This window comes from Hippopotamus amphibius, chromosome 11 (genome assembly GCF_030028045.1).
Source record: "Hippopotamus amphibius kiboko isolate mHipAmp2 chromosome 11, mHipAmp2.hap2, whole genome shotgun sequence".
NCBI classification, from domain to species: domain Eukaryota; kingdom Metazoa; phylum Chordata; class Mammalia; order Artiodactyla; family Hippopotamidae; genus Hippopotamus; species Hippopotamus amphibius.
The window spans coordinates 44,201,507-44,218,208 of record NC_080196.1 but is presented as its reverse complement, the minus strand read 5'-3'; the positions used below and the strand labels follow the sequence as shown (position 1 = coordinate 44,218,208).

The window sequence follows — 16,702 nt, the reverse complement described above, 5'->3', positions numbered from 1 at the left end:
TAGGATGTTACTAAATTAATAGATCAATTTAGGAATGTTAATCTAGAGGCTTCCAGGTCATCGATATGGTATAATTTTCCTTTTAGCTAGGTCTTCTTTAATTTCTCACAACACTAAAAATCTTGCACATTTTTCAATGAAATAGTCCCTAGGTTTTTAAATAGTTACATCATTTTAGGTCACGTTTATTTTTAATTTCCCATTGTTTCTTGCTACTACTATGTAGAACTATAATTTGTTTTTCATATTGACCTAATATCAAGAAAGCTTGCTAAATATGCATACTGCTTCTAATAGTTTATTTCTATACACATATATTTTATTTTCTATATACATGGTCATGTCATCTGCAAATAACAACAGTTGTATTTCTTTCCATGCCCTTTAGTTTTTGTTTGTTTGCTTGTTTGTTTTGCTACGCTAGGTGGAACCTTAAGTAAAATGTTAATAAAGATGATGACAGGGAATGTTTTATTGTTCAGGGATAAGGCTAAAGTGTTTAGTATTTTACCGTTAATTGTGATGTTAGCTACAGGATTTTTGAGGATAGACTTTATAAGGCGAAGGAAGGTAGGTTCTATTCCTAATTTGCTGAGGTTTTAGATCATAAATGAGTTCTGTGGTCATCAGAATTCTAAGATGAGCCCCTTATTCCTGCTCCCTGGTTTAGCTGCTCCCTATGATCTTCTCCACTTCAGTGTGGGAAAGACCTGAGAATATAATGGGATATCACTCCTCTGATTAGGTTATGTTATCTCACAAAGTTGAACAGATTTTGAAGATGTGGTTCAAATCCCCAATCAATTCACTGAGTTAATTAAAAGGGGGATTATTCTGCCCAAGCTAATCATGTGAACACTTTAAAAGAGAGTCTAGAAATCAGAAGCTGTTTTTTCCTATTGACCCTGAAGTTACCGTGTTTGGAGAGGATTTATGAGAGTACCTATGAGGGGGGAGGTGGCAAAAAACTGTTATTGAATTTTCTGTACCAATTAAGAAATTCATGGTTTTTTTTCCATCTTTAGTCTGGCAATGTGATGAACAATATTCATTGTTTTTACCTATAAAACCAACTTTGCATTCCTGCAATAAACCTCACTTGATCATAATATATTGTCCTTTTAACATATTTTACAGTTGTGATACTTTGTTTAGAATTTTGTGTTCATAAGAGATATTGACCTATAGTTTTCCTTTCTTGTGTTGTCCCTGTCAAGTTTTGGTATTGGTGTTATGCTGGTTCATAAAATGAGTTGGGAACTGCTTTTTCTCTATTTCCTAAAGGCTATTGATGTAAAAAATTGATTTTTTTTATTCTTTTATTTGTTCAGTGAAGCCATTAGAGACTGGTGTTTTTTGTAAGAGTTTCCTTTTAATACAGAGTCAGGTTTTCAGTTAGTATTATAACTAGACTTTTCTATTTCACCTTGTGTAAGTTTTGATGCTTTGTTTTCCAAGGAATTTATCCATTTCATCTATATTTTCAAATATATTGGCAAAATGTTTGCAAAGCATCTTATATTACCTACTTAATATCTATTGAAACTGAAGAAAGTCCTCTTTTTTCATTTCTATGGTAATTGTTTTTTCTCTTTGGGTTTCTTTATGAGTCTTCCTAGGAATTTAATCTTCTCAAAGAATCAAATCTTTGCTCTCTTGATATTCTGTATTGTATGTCCACTTTTTGTCATTGATTTCTGCCCTTTTCATTGCTTTCATTCTTTTTTTTTTTTTTTTTTGGAAGTTTGAGTTCTTTATCTAGCTTATTGGATTGCTATTTTCAACTTTTTCTTTTTTAATATATGCATTGATTTTAACCTTTCTTTTTTCAAATACATGCATTGTATATTAAATTCAGTACACTTTAGCTAACACAAGTTTTGACATAGCATAATCTATAAAATTTCAATCCTTTCAATTTGTTGAACAGCACATGGTCAACTTTGGCAACTCTTGGATATGCACAAAGAGAATGTATATTCATTAATATTTATGTCTAGTACTCTATGAATTTTAATTACATAAAACTAGTTAATAGTATTTTAATCTTCTATATCTTTACTTATATTTTAGCTGCTTTCTGTATGAAATAATAAGTGGGATGTGTTGAAATATACAACCAAATTGTGGATTTGTCTTTTTTTCTTTTCTCTAATTTTTGCTTTATATTTTTGATGCTGTGTTATCTTAGCTTTTGTTTGAATGAAAATGTTTCTGATTTGCCTTCTTTGAAGACAGTTGCCACTGGATATAAATTCTAGTTTCTCCTACTTGGAGTTTATTGAGCTTCCTGAGTTTAGGTTGGTGTCTTTCAGTTTTGGAAAACTTTTGGCCATCAATTCTTCAAATATCGATTCTGCCTCATTCTCTCTCTCATCCTTCTGAGAATACAGTTACGTGTATGTTAAAACATTTGATTGTGTACCACTCATCTCTTCCCAGTGTCCTGGATTTTCCATTACATTTTCCTCTATGTACTACAACTTAGATATATTTTATTGCATTTATTTAAGGTATCTAATTCTGTCTCTATTTAACCCATATGTCAAGTTCTTAATTTCAGACATTGCACTCACACCTACAATAACTCTTTTTTTTTTTTGTATATTGAAATCACTTGTTGAAATTCTCCATCTTTTCATTCATATTTTTAAAAAATTTTTTACAATAGTTATTACATCCATTGCTTCTATTGATAATTTTTTCCCTTGGTTATTGGTCACATTTTTCTGCTGCATATGTCTCAAAATGTTTAAATGTATCTGGATACTTTGCCATAATAATTACACTTGTCCCTCGGTATCTGTGGGAGATTGGTTCCTGGGAACCCCCTCCCCCCCACACCCAAATCCACAGATGCTCAAGTCTGCCAACTAAAAATTGGCACTTGACATCTGCCTCTACAAGGATGAAGTCATTAGCCACTGCAGTCTCTGAGCTTCAACACCCTCTGAAAGGAGTTCGGGGTGGAGATCAGGAATGAGGAGCCCTGTGCTCTGGGGAAAACTGGCAGAACAAACAGGCCTTCAGATAGTTAGATATTTTCAGAAGAAGATTTTTTGAGCCCAAAATCTTGCATCTTCTCATATCTAGAAAAGTACTAAAATCTTTAACGGAGACATCTGCTCCTCCTGCCTAGCAGTAACCTTCACGAAACTAGCAGCAAACGTCTGCAAAAGTGTGTGCTTGATTGCATGTATTCCCTATCACCAAAATCATATATATACAGACCTCCTCCATATCTCTCCTGAGCTGTTCCTCGGAGCTGAGATTCTATCTCCCCAGCTGTAGTTCTTATTTTGCCCCAAATAAAACTTAACTCACAGCTCCCAGAGTGTGCATTTTTTTTAGTTGACAAGTCCCTTATATAAAATAGCATAATATTTGCATATAATCTACACATATCCTCTCCTTTGTTTTAAACCATCTCTAGATTACTTTTAATATCTGATGCAATGTAAATGGTATGTAAATAGTTGTAAATACAATGTAAATGGTATGTAAATAGTTGCCCATGTACAGCAAATGCAAGTTTTGCTTTTTGGAACTTTCTGGAATTTTTAAAATATTTTTGATCCACAGTTGGTTGAACCAGCAGATATGGAGGGCTACTACATAGAGATTGACACTGGGATTATTTTCCAAAGAAGGTTTGTCTTTTCTTCTCCTAGAGAGTATGAGAGGGACTAATCCCCTCAACTTGATCAAGAACTGAGTAGGGTCAGGTCTAGAGAAAAGTTTTGATTAAACTTAATTGTACCTGATTTCAAATATTTCAAGGGCTATACCTACCATGTGTGTGTTTCAGGCTCTCCTCAGCCTTCTCCTACTCTGGGTTTGGCAACATTGTAGAAGATTTCACCCTGCCATCCCCCCACCCTTAACTATTCACTATTCACTATTCTGGCATTCAGAAATATTCCAGGAGGCTCAAATAATACATTCTCTTTCACATTTGATAAATGTTAACTATTGAGCACTAATTTTAATTATTGACTATCTCAAGCTATTTTAATAAGGAAAATGATATTTAAGGATGCTCAGTTTAAATACAAAGAAACATCATTCTACTCAGAAGCATAACACCTCCCCGCGTCACCATGACAAATATGAGTGGTGACCACATACTTGGGTGATTGATTTTTGTGAGTGCCTTGTAGCGAAATCTAATTAACAAGGGTCACTCGAGTGAGCACAAGCCCTAATATTTAGTGTTTTATAAATTATAAATGCCCTCTAATGCATACATTCAAATTCAAATTCTATGATGAGTATTATTACCCAAACCTTATTTTTGGGGGAAAAGAGGTATACGATACAAGGATCTGAAATAATTATCTTTATTGTAATCAACTGAATATTTGAAGTAATATATTCCAATCTTCTTCAAACTGTTTCTTACATATAACTTTCCATTAAGTTTTAGACCAGATATTAGTAAAGAATCATGTGTATGTTATAGCTGGCAAAAACAAAAACCAAACTATATACATATGTATGTATATTTGATAATAATTACAAAAGTACCACCCATAGTGAAAATAATGTAAGAATACAAAGTTGATTGACATATATGAGACAACTCTAATCCTTTGTTTGTTTAACATAGATGATAATGGAACAAAAGTTTTTCTATTGATTCTTATTTTGAAAAAAAATACTGACTAATCTGTTACAATTTGAAATAAGAAGAGTTGAAAATATTACTATAATATAAATGATTATAATGGATTTTCTGTTGGAGAAAATACCGGTATTACAAACGATATTACAGTGACTTAGGACATGACTAAATAATACAAAGCTACGAGCACAGACGCAGATGATTCTAAAATACTAACTTCACAGTAGAAATTCAAATGGAAAGTGTTACATACCCAAAATTTTTCTTTTCGTCCCTGTGCTCCTCTCAGTGTGCCCCATCTAAAAATAATAATAAAAAAATTGGCATGGTTAAAAATGTTTGAGTTGCATCTTGACAAAATTCAAGTTATTATCAGAATTATATCTTTTCTTTTCCCTTTGCTCCACTGTGTTTTATTACGGAACTGTCATCATTGCCTACAGAAATGTGTACGTATCATTTTCTTTTTAACCATAACATCATTGACTTGTTCAGAAAATACTCATCTATGTCCAAATGGCTTGAAATCAAACTCATTGACCAAAAGATATGTCTTAGGGCAGCTGGAACACAGGAGTTTTAAAGTACTTAAAAATGCCTCCCCTTTTTACATCTCACCTTCTGAAACTCTACTAAAAATCTCCCAGACTACTGATAAAAACCATAATGTAAATAAAGATAATTGTTGTAGAAAAGAGCATTTGTGTAAAAATATTCATATGCATATGTTATTTCATAAAATGGCTATATGCCTAATGTGGAATTTCTCTATATACATGTACATATGGAAATCAAATCCTATATTCTCATTACTGGTCCTTTCTCAATGTAGCAGTAATGGTTCATAAAAAATCCAGACCTACAATACCTTGTTTTTTCTCTTGACTAAAACCAGTGACACGTTACTAACATGTTCTATTTACTAATGAAATATCAAGACTTGTCCAAGATCACAGAGTATTGTTGAGCCAGGATTCCAAATCCCATGTTCTTAATATGCTATATTGTTTCTTTTATAAACATGCAGTCCTCAACCACAGTGTGTCCTGAATGGCATCAGTTTGATGTGGAGAAAGTATATTGACCACCACTTTCATGCACTTTGGTAGATTATGAGGAAATAATCCTGCCCACATCAATTCATCCCTAATACCCCAAATCTCAACATCAGAGTGTATGCCATTGTATAAAACACATTCTGGAAGAGATACAAATTTGTTGTGCAAATATTTTCAACATGTCCATTTGTCAGAAAGCTATTTTTAATGGCGTATATAATAGAATGATGTCACTGTAGCACAGAAGTATTGCTTAAAGATGTTAGGTTAATTTTAAGAATCTTGGGGCTTTCAAGAGAATATGCAATAATGCATTTGGATACTTTGGTACAAGAGTGAGGGAAGAAAAAAGTGATATGGGAGGTAGAAAAACACTAAAGAACATTTTTTATTTATTTTGTTCCTGATGGAGACTAGGATGGGTAATTGCACTGATTGCCATGTCTTTTTTAGTTCTCTGATGCACAGAGGAGTGGACTGGAATACTTCAGGGTTTCAAATATTCTGGGTACTCTAACATGAAAGTTCAAACTGGTTCAGTTTTCAAAATCATTTTGCAGTTTTATAATTGTACCTACATTCTTGTAACTTTTGTAAAAAAGCTATCCTCATTGAAAAAATTTACCAATCATACTATGTGTCCAGAACTCTTCAAAGGTCAGTATGTTCTTCAAGCAGTGATCATATCTGAAACCTCAAGTTGTTTATTTTTTTACTCATGGCTGTAATGACAATTTCAGGAAGACTGTACCATTCAAGCAAACTTCCTTTCAGGTGGTCTGGCCACTAGTTACTTTGGCTATTTATATGAAATACAAGATATCAATACAAGACTAAATCAGAAGAATCTAAGGAATTATTTGACCCCAAAACAATACAGGCAGGAGAGGATCCCCATATCTGAGATCCCAGTAGACATGGTGAGAAATTGCTTGAAGCACTAAGGTGCCGAATAAGAAAGAACTCCTAGTCATGTATCCAGACATGACAAGCTCAGTCCGGCAATTAAGCCCTCATCAAAAGCAAGGAGGAGCTATTAAGAGTGTGACTCGTTCCCTGTCACTCAGATACCCCTAGGCACTCTCAGCAATACTGAGACATTGTTTTGGGGCATGAAGATCCACAATTGCATATGGGGTTAAGATTTACCAAGATGACGATGACACATAATCCCATTACCAACAGATCAGAGAATGACTACAGTGGACCTTTGAACAACATAGGTTTGAACTGTGCGGGTCCACTGATACTGGGTTTTTTTCACTACATACACACTACAGTACTACAGGCTCTGCAGTTGGTTGAATCGGTGGATGAGAAACTGTGGGTGCTGAGGGTGGACTATAAAGTTACAAGCAGGATTCCAAATGTATGGGGTCGGCGCCCCTAACCCAGCACTGTTCAAGGGCCAACTGTAAATCTAAGGAAATAATATTTCCTCACAAAGGAGAAGAGGCACTTCAGAATGTAGTTATATAATTTTTCTTATTGTAGTATTATCAAGTAAATTAAAGGTGGAATAAACTACTTTATTTTGGAGATGTCTAGGAAATACAAACTATCACTTTTACTTTTGTTCAAATGGCCTTATTTATCATATGTTCCTATATATTTTTACGATTATCTAAATAATATTTTTAATGATATAGTAACAATAATTATTATCTTGCAAATCCATCAACTCTTTGGAGTTGCTATAAATTTCTTTTCAAGAAGTATTGCTGTTTATTTTAACTTTAAGATGCGTTACTTTGAGCACCAGTCATTTTTAACCCAGAGAGAATACCAGCATTCAAATTATTATAAAAATTCTCAAAATGGACAGAAAAGTTAATCAAGTCTTCAAATAAAGGTGGGAGAGGAAAAGGAATATAAGTCTGCTGAAGCTGATAGTTTCAGGGGCTTGGATGCTTGTGAAAAAAATTATAAACAAAGGATATTGACCTTTATGCAAAATTCAGTTGGAAAGAAAATATCACAGCTCACTACAGAAGCTATCGTTCAGTTCCCCTACGTTACACCTTCTGTGTCAAATGACAAGCAAGTTTCATCCTTCAGAGAGTCTAACGTCTGCACTGCCACCTTCAGCTATCTTTTCTTTCCTCTATCTTCTGTAGATAGTTCCTAAGATGGTAATCAAATATCCCATAAGTTCGCAAAGGAGTGTTGTAGAAAAATAGATAAATGGGTTATTTTCTAAATATCCCAGGTTCTGAACCACTGGGAAAAATCATTTGACCCCAGGTTATTTCTCACTGGTATCACAGTGAATTCATGTAATTAAAACATCCATCCAAACAAAGATAAAGTTTAGTACAAAACAAGACTACCATTATTCATGTATGGAGAGAGTCCCTCTATTTTTGACCTGTGAAGGGCATTTTTCCCATATGTCTACTTTCCTGAATTGTGGTCCTGGATTTTTGCCATTATACCAGCAGGCTGAAAATTTTAGAAGTATGTATATATTTTCACAAATATCTTCTTGTCAAACAATGGGTGTCTTTGAGGACATGAGGATTTTCATTACATACATACTTGCTCTAAGCCTAACTATGAACACAATTCTTTGCTTCCATGATACCTCTTCATTTCGAGGACTATTCACAAACATTTGTTTAGACTCACCAGAACCTTAACCGTCCTGAGCTGAGATTGTTTCCTTAACCTTGTTCATCTAAAACGAATTTACAATAGGTTCACCAGCTGGAGAGACCTTAGCAGAGGCTGTTCTTGCCTTGAGGGATTCAACTTCCTATGAGCTTATACTATTCTTTTCATTTTTTCTACCGCCTTAAATTAAATCATTTCCACTATTTGTTAAGACCCATTAATGTTTATTTTTCCTCAAAATTTAGTGACTCCTGGGAAAATGCTAGTGTTGGAAAACTCCAGGCAGCTTGCAGGTCATGTACTATATTCCCTGATGATGCCTGAGGACCGATGGTTCCTACACTGAGTCTATTGCTACACCTCTCACTTCAAGTACATGATCACTTAAGCTCTTCCTTCTGGATTCATCTTATATGCTCATTTCTAGGTAGTTCTGGAAATTCTACTCTTTTGTGTAACATTAAAAATTTTTCTTGGAGAAACCATAAATTCTGCAAAGTAAGCATTAAAGAATGGTGTAAGATTTTGTATCTTTAAGGTTATTCCCTTTGAAAAAGTTGTTCTTTTCAGACAACTGTGCTAAACAATACTAGACTTCTTAAAACCCTATTTTAGTCTGTTTAGATAGTAAAATCATTGAAACTGAATAAGTACTTTATATAATATTTTAAATGATAATTTTTTTCCTCTCCCTTGGTTTTTTCTGATTTTGCCATTGAGGTCCATTTATCCAATGGTGGTTGTATTAGACATGGTAAATAAGAGAAAAGTTAATATACAATTTTCTTAAAGTAATATTGATATTCCTATAAGTATCCCTTTTAATAATGAAAGCACAGCATCTCTTGTGTACTTCACCCATTTATTTCTGCCTTTATTCAGCAAACTTAGTACAAAGAAAATGTATCTTCTGCCTTCAAGAAGCTGATAACCTAATGGGAATGATGTAGGGAAATAAAAAACAAGTATAAAAATAATCTGAATTCTACAATTGCTACTCTTATAAAAGCATGTTTCACAATTTTTCTATGGGTTACAGATGAGGAAATTAACCATGGAGGTCAAAGAAAACTCCCTTTACAGAGTGGAGTAGAAATTCTTCAGGTGGAAATGGGAGTGTAGAACTGTAGGCACAAGAAGTGCAGAGTCACAAGAGAGCCATGAAAACCTCATCCCAGCCTGTTCTTAGAGCAGCACTTGGTCCAGTGTGACTGGAGAACATAGGTGGAAATACAGAAGTGGCTGGAAATAAAGTTAGAAAAGCAGATTTGGCTCAGCCCATAAAGAGCACTCAAGGCTACCAAGCTTGGAATTTATAGAGCTGGTGATAAAGAGTCATCAAATATGGGGTGTGGGATGATCCAGATTTTTTTTCACAGAGACAACTCTGGTGTTAGTGTGGGGATAGACTCCAGGGGGAGGAGACTGAAAGCTTAAGGTGAATGCTGTTATTAAAACAAGGCATAATGAAATGCTGAATAAGAATGTAAGCCCTCTCAGGCAAACGTTGATTCTTTTAACAGCTGTGTCTCCAACACCTGGGAGAGTGACTATCACACAGGCAACTCTCAATAGATATTTTTTGAGCAAGTACACTGACAGTGGGAATGAACAGGAGGGCACAGATCTGAGAGCTCTTTTGGAGATAAAAGGGAGGAATTTATTGGCTAATTTATACCGACTGAAAGGGAGAAAAATAAGTCAAGGTTAACTGCAGGATTTCAAGGTTGAATGAGTAGGGAGGTACAACAAATGTGGCAGATCTTGGGGTACATATCACACTATGGAGAGAGGTGTTCCTGATGCCCACATCCTGACTGATCATCACCAAGACTGGAATTGCAGAGTTACTTCATCTTCTTTCGAGTTCTCCCTCCTGCTAGTGGTTCTGCATATTAACCTTTAAATTCGCGGCGTTTCAGAGTTTCTGACAGGTAAACCACGAAAAGAACCAAGGAAAGCTGATGATTAGAAATAATTGTGAAAGAGACTTTCCGCAGAGTGAGGAATTCTTCTGTGATGATAATTATTTTCTAACTCACATGTGAAGATCATATTTGCTTAGGAATCAAGTTCTTTAAAGCAGACCTCACCTCCAGCTAAGAATTTGAAGTTACAATAAGAAAAAAAATTATTTTATATTGATGGTAGGTATATTACACTGTAGCCCAATCATCTAAATCAAAATGTTGCAATGCTTCTGATGATTTGTTACTTCTGGAGTCCCAACATGTACCCAATATACTGACAAGAGGAATTCAAACTCATGTTTTCTGGGCAGACCCATTCCTTATTAGTGACTATAGATCCAGACAGATAAAAAGTAAAGTTTCTAAACCGTGGAAATGTAAAAAATCTGATGCAGTACAGACAACTGCAACAGGAAATTTTGGAGGAAAACAGGGAACAGATACATAAGAGAGCCTGATATGAAATTCCAACCCTTCAAGGAAATGAAAGTCAGACAGGATACAAGTATAAAGAAAACATGTGATGAATTTCAAGTCAATAACAATGATATCACTACTCTGGATATAGGACTTTACTTTCAAAGGTGAGCCTGCAGATAGATGATTAGGCCCCTTTAACACAAAGATTTTAAAGGTAACTGCAGTATTAATGAAGCGAAGATACACAGGTGTCTGTTGTCTTATGACTATTCTAGCAGAGACACTTAGTAACTTCATTCAAAAGTTGAATGGACTCAGGCTTGGTGAGCGTGGCAGTGTTGAATGTGACGAGAGCTAGTTAATGCTAGATCAGAGATGAATGAAAATAGACAGCATAGGAAAGAAAAATAAAATGAGGGTCTTCCCCATCCTCTTCATTTTTCTACTAAAACAAAATGTACATCAAGCCAGGGTTCACTGAATCTAAGACTGGGTATTGATGCATTCTGCCAAGGAGTTACAAACTTTATCATTGATTGAGAAAGTAGATGGTGATTTCTGAAAGATTATTACTTTGTATGAAAATGTCAGAGAAGATTGTGTGAATTGTGTGCTCCTCATGTTAATTAATCACCCAAATAACACTGTTTATTGAATTGCTGACACGTTGCTTACACTACCCTGTACCCTGTTCGAATATTTCAGGAAGCAAAAAGATTGCTGAGTATACTGTCACATTTAATTTGACCTATAAAAAGGATTATGGAGGAAACTGATGACAAGGTTGTACCCAGTTTATGCTCTGGTCAGAATGATCTGCTGTGAAACTGGAAGAAGTATCCCTCTGCATGGACTGTATTGACAGAATATGTGTTAAGATGTCCACATTATGTGAAATGTGCTGGGGAGAGACTGCAGGACCCAAATTATCCATCATCATCAGTGACAAAGACTTAGGGTAATATCTAATGAAGATGCACTGTGAGGGAAAACTTCAGCCCTTTGATGTTAGGAATAGAAATGGCTTTCTATTTTCTTATAAAATCTTAGCACTGAAAGGAGACTTCAGGGGTTGGAGTGTATGCCTCACAGGCTAAATCTGGCCCACAGCCTGTTTGTTTGTTTGTTTTTTAATTGAAGTATAGTTGACTTACAATGTCATGTTAATTTCAGATGTACAGCAAAGTGACTCAGTTATGGAACAGTCAAGCTCATTCATCTACATATTATCTGTATCTACAAATGGCAGAGTTGAGTAGTCAAGACCATATGGTCCCCCAAATTAATCTGACTCTAATCTAATTTCTTTGCTTCATAGATAAGGCAACTGAGGCCCCAAGAGGTTAAGTAACAGTTCAAAATTATATGGTAAGTGACTAAATTGGCACTAGTATCTAAGGAGCAAATTATAACACAAGCGAAAAAAAGGAACAGGAAGAGGCAGAAATGGGTGGAGTCATGATGACTTAGAGGGCTGGGATAGAGAGGGTGGGAGGGAGTCATGGGAGGGAGGGGATAGGGGGATATATGTATAAATACAGCTGATTCACTTTGGTGTACAGCATAAACTGGCACAACAGTGTAAAGCAATTATATTCCCATAAAGAGCTTTAAAAAAATTAAATCAAAAAAAAAAAAAAAAAAAGAGAAAGAAATGGGTGGAGTCATTTCCAGCTGTGAAGAGGAAGGGCATGATGGGCCTTGAGTAATTTGTAGAAGATACCAAGAGGAAAGAGGCACACCTGAGACAAAGGAAAGAGACAATGCCAGGGGCCACCTTTTGTGCCTTCATAGAGGAGTCATGAAAGGTTAGGAAGGAGAAGGATTATAGGCAGCCGTAGAAAGATGAAGCTGGTGATGGTGAACAAGATGGTCCAAAACAGAAAAAGTATGGGCTTGGAGGCAGGCAGAACAGCTTGGTCCTGATAACAAGGTTCCAATAAGAGGTGTGTTCATCATATCCAAGCAACTTGTTTATATCCAAAGACATAATGAACCTAATTATTAGAATCACAGAGATGGAAAAGAATAATATTTGATATATTTATTTTGAGGACCCAAGTAAATCAAATTTGTCACTTAGTATCACAAGTAGTACTCATTCATCTTCTGTGAAATTCATTTTTTCTGCAGCCTCTCCCCTTTCAGTGTAACGTAGACTTGGCCCTACCTTCTCTTTTGTCTTATTGAAGGAGTTGGTTGTATCTTACGTGTTTCTGTTCAGAGAGGACGTTGCAAATTGCCATAGCAACATATGCCTTTTAAAAACATTTTCCCAGTTGATTCATGCATAAGAATTGTACTATATATCATATTGCTGGAGCATAAGCTCAAATTCTGATCCTAGATTCCAGCATGGTAAGCTTGTATTCTATACTTTCTAAAAATGTGCAGTGATTACCCTGAAAGTTCTCTCTCCTTCAAGGGGTGACCAATCCACACTTCTTCCTGACAAAAGAAGTCAGAAGCCACTGTACTTCCTGTTCCCAATGTCCCCTCCCCCACCACCACACAGCTCAAGAAATTCACAAGCATATGCTTTACCTAACCTCCATGTGAATTCTATAATACTTGAAATTTTGAGGACAACACCTACCACAGAAGGTATTAGCTTTTAAAACAGAATCACCAAAAGTAATGCATTAGGCTGAATTTGAAGACAGCTCTGTACCAGGGACTAAGACAGCTCCATCACACAGGCCCCCCAAATCTTAACTATCCACAGACATTAAAACTCATCCCAGCAAGAAGGTAAAGGATGCTTTCCCAGTAACTGAAAGCCATACTTTTTGACTTATTGCTAATAACAGTAAATATTTATTGAATGCGTCCATACATCAAACACACAAGTACTGTATATGCATGATTCCATTTATTCCAAACATCATTTTATCCCCAGGTTACAAAAGGCTAAACACATCTAAGTAAGTGGCAGCAAGAGCTTTTTGATGTAGATTGTCTGACTTCAACACACATATTCATAAAACTGTTGTGTCCGAGTGGTTTACTAAACAAGATTAGTATTGAAGTGCCTTGGGCTTAGTATCGATTCTGCAACTAACCAGCATGTAATCTCTGGAAAATCTCTATCACTATACCTTCTTCTTTTACATTAGGTTATTGGGTAGATAAAATCTGGGTCCTTTACAGATCTTGGATGGATAAGATATTTTAAGTGTGAAAAATGGTAAATTCTTTAATCAATTTAAATTATCCTTTTAATATTTCTTTTATTTTTAATAGTATTTACTGCTGAAATACCTCAACCTGGCAATGAAAGTGAAATAAAATAATAGTTTAGCAGTCAAATAGCTTCATCTTCAAAAGCTGCATTTAAGAAAGACATAAAAATCTTAGGATATAGCGAAGAGGAAAAGGTTTTATAGAAATTAAATCCTTGAAAAATAGCATTTCTCTAAAGAAAAATAGATGAGGGTACTTAACAGTCTTTAAAAAGTAAGAAAGTTTATGCTGTCTTCTTCATAAGTAAAACATTCACATTCCAATTTAAGTTGCTCTGAGTGTTTGTTTTCATCTCATTAGGAAAAGAAATAGGAAAAATAACTAGATAAATATTGAAAAAACTAGAGCAATGCAGCAATGTGAATACCACCTGATATTAAACTAAAGTGGTAGAAATTGAATTACAGACAGTGTGCACTTTGAACAGGACACCTCAGAATCAAACCATAATAAATTTATGTAAGAATTTAATAAGCTATAAAAACTGCATTTCAGAGAGTAAGAGGGAGTGGATTATTCATTATGTGGCCTTGGTGCTTTTAGCTCAGAGTCTGGAGAAAAAAATTACATCATCACCACACATCATTCACCCAAATATCTTCCAGGTAGATCTTTGACTTCATTACTTTAGGAAGAGAACTTTAAAAATCTAGAATAAGAGTTAAAGTATTGTCCAGGTCAAAACCATTAAAAATAAGTTTATGAAGCCAACAATAAACTGGGGTTTAGTCAATAGTATAACAAAGTCCATGATCCCAATGCATTATGAGCTCATACCCAGCAAGATTTTTTAAATGAACGCTGTGTTAGAAAAGTGAATAAAGGGCAAGAATAATGAGTTCACAGTAGAGGAAATGCAAAATCTTAATTAACATGCTAGTAACCTTTATTCTAGGGTCATTTCCTACTCTAGTCCTCACTTGTCTGGTCTCTAATGCACCTGTATGCTCTTAGGTGAGGTTCCCCTCCTCTATGCTAACACTTTGATTCCATCCATTTCAAAGCCAATGCACTTACATTATATGGGTTTTTTGTTTGTTTGTTTTTGTTTGTTTTAACTTTTGGACATCAGTCAAGATGACAGAGTAGAAAGACCCTGAGCTCACCTCCTCTCACATTGTATGTTTACAGGGCTGTTTCCACTGCTAGATCCAAAGCACTTCAAGGTCAGGCTAGTGTATGAATGTGGTTTCCCAGAGCTCAGGTCTGCCACAACGTGTCAGGGAAAGAAAGATTCTTTTTCCTTTTTGAATGTTATTTAGTTTGTGCTACTTGCTTTATAGCAGAAACCGTACAGTGGATCTAGTTTATTGAAATCCCATTTCTATTCTCTGGTGACAGTTTCTGCTCTCACATCTACCCGTATCTCAAAGTAGAATAACCCAGAGCTGGGAGGCTGAACTGAACTGAACTGAACATCACAGAATAGGGGTAGAGGAATGCCACCTGGACACTTGGAACTTTCACTGTAAAGCAAACAATGTTGCTAGAAAGGCATATAAATTCATATGGAGATAATGGAGGACAGGGAGGCAAACCCAGAGACACTGAGGCAGTCAGACCAGGTGAGGGCCCAGGACAGGTGTGTAAATTATCAGTAATAGAAGAATACCCCGTGAGCAGGCTACCTCTTAGTCTCAGTTTTCACTAGATTCCTCCTCGCTCTACACTCAACCCATTTAACCCTTGCAGTTTCTTAAGTAGGTCATATTCTCTCTCACCATGAGACTGTCCATTTGCTGCTCACTTTTCCTGGGACAGGCTCTTCTCTTTCCATGCACCTTTAATAATTCCGACCTGAGCTACTTCCCTCCACAGCAGGTGCTACCTCTTCCCACAAGACTTCTCTGGCCCCAGGACTGGAGTTATGTGCCTTTCTATAAGACTCACACCCTCACTACTCAATTTAAATTCCTGTCCTATTTCCATCTCCACTTAAAACATTGCACGTTAGCACTGCTTTCTCCTCTCTCTCTCCTGCTCTGTCTCCCCCTCTCCATCTCTGTCCCCCTCCTCTCTCTCTCTCCCCCACCCTGTTTCCACTTGCTTGAAAACAGGAGCAGGATATTTTTGCCATTTGTATTCTTAACGCCTAGCACACTAGGTGACACATATTATGTACTCAAAAAAGTTTCTTGTTGAAAAATTAGGCAAAAGTCTTTATGTACAGATTAAAAATGTGTGGTCAATGCAAGTGAGAATAGAATTTTCAGATAGGAAAAAAAAAGGATACACTTATTTTTTACCCTAAGGGCATTTTTACTAAAGGAAAAAATACAGCAGTTTCTTGAGAAAACCTAGGTGATAAATAAACATTGAGTGAATCCTGATACCGGACCTTCCTTGTTCATGTATGTGTGTGTGTGTGTGAGTGTCTGTGTGTGTGTGCAAATGTAGTATTATTAAAATAGTTATTTTGAAGTCAGAAGAACTTAAAAAGTTTTCTAAAACATTCTCAGTCTCTTCTTTCTATTAAAATGGAATAATAATTCCCATTGTATAAAGCTTTTTGAACAGGAAGATGCTGTGACAGTGCTACTTCACTGATTATGGATGTAGTTGGTACCAAATGCATTTATTAATTGATTCAATCTTGTAGAGCAGTAATTCTTAGAATTTCCCAGTGAAGATTCTCTAAAACAGAACACATAATCACAGAGGGCCTGGGAGAGGCAGATCAAGTCAGCTCTCCACAAACTCAAATTTATATCTGTTTTTTTTCTTTAAAATTTATGCAAATTTGGAATTCTACTCCAAACTATAGCTCTACTTGT

The 16,702-nt window shown here is 35.6% G+C and overlaps 1 protein-coding gene across 1 annotated transcript in view; it reads right to left on the bottom strand.

Annotated features, from left to right (window-relative positions):
- The window catches only part of TINAG (tubulointerstitial nephritis antigen), a 66,901-nt gene that overhangs the window by 2,750 nt on the left and 47,449 nt on the right, over window positions 1-16,702 (bottom strand). The window contains exon 10 of the mRNA XM_057699521.1: window positions 4,878-4,923. Within this exon, the coding sequence (XP_057555504.1) occupies window positions 4,878-4,923 (46 nt within the window). The remainder of the gene's footprint in view (window positions 1-4,877; window positions 4,924-16,702) is intronic.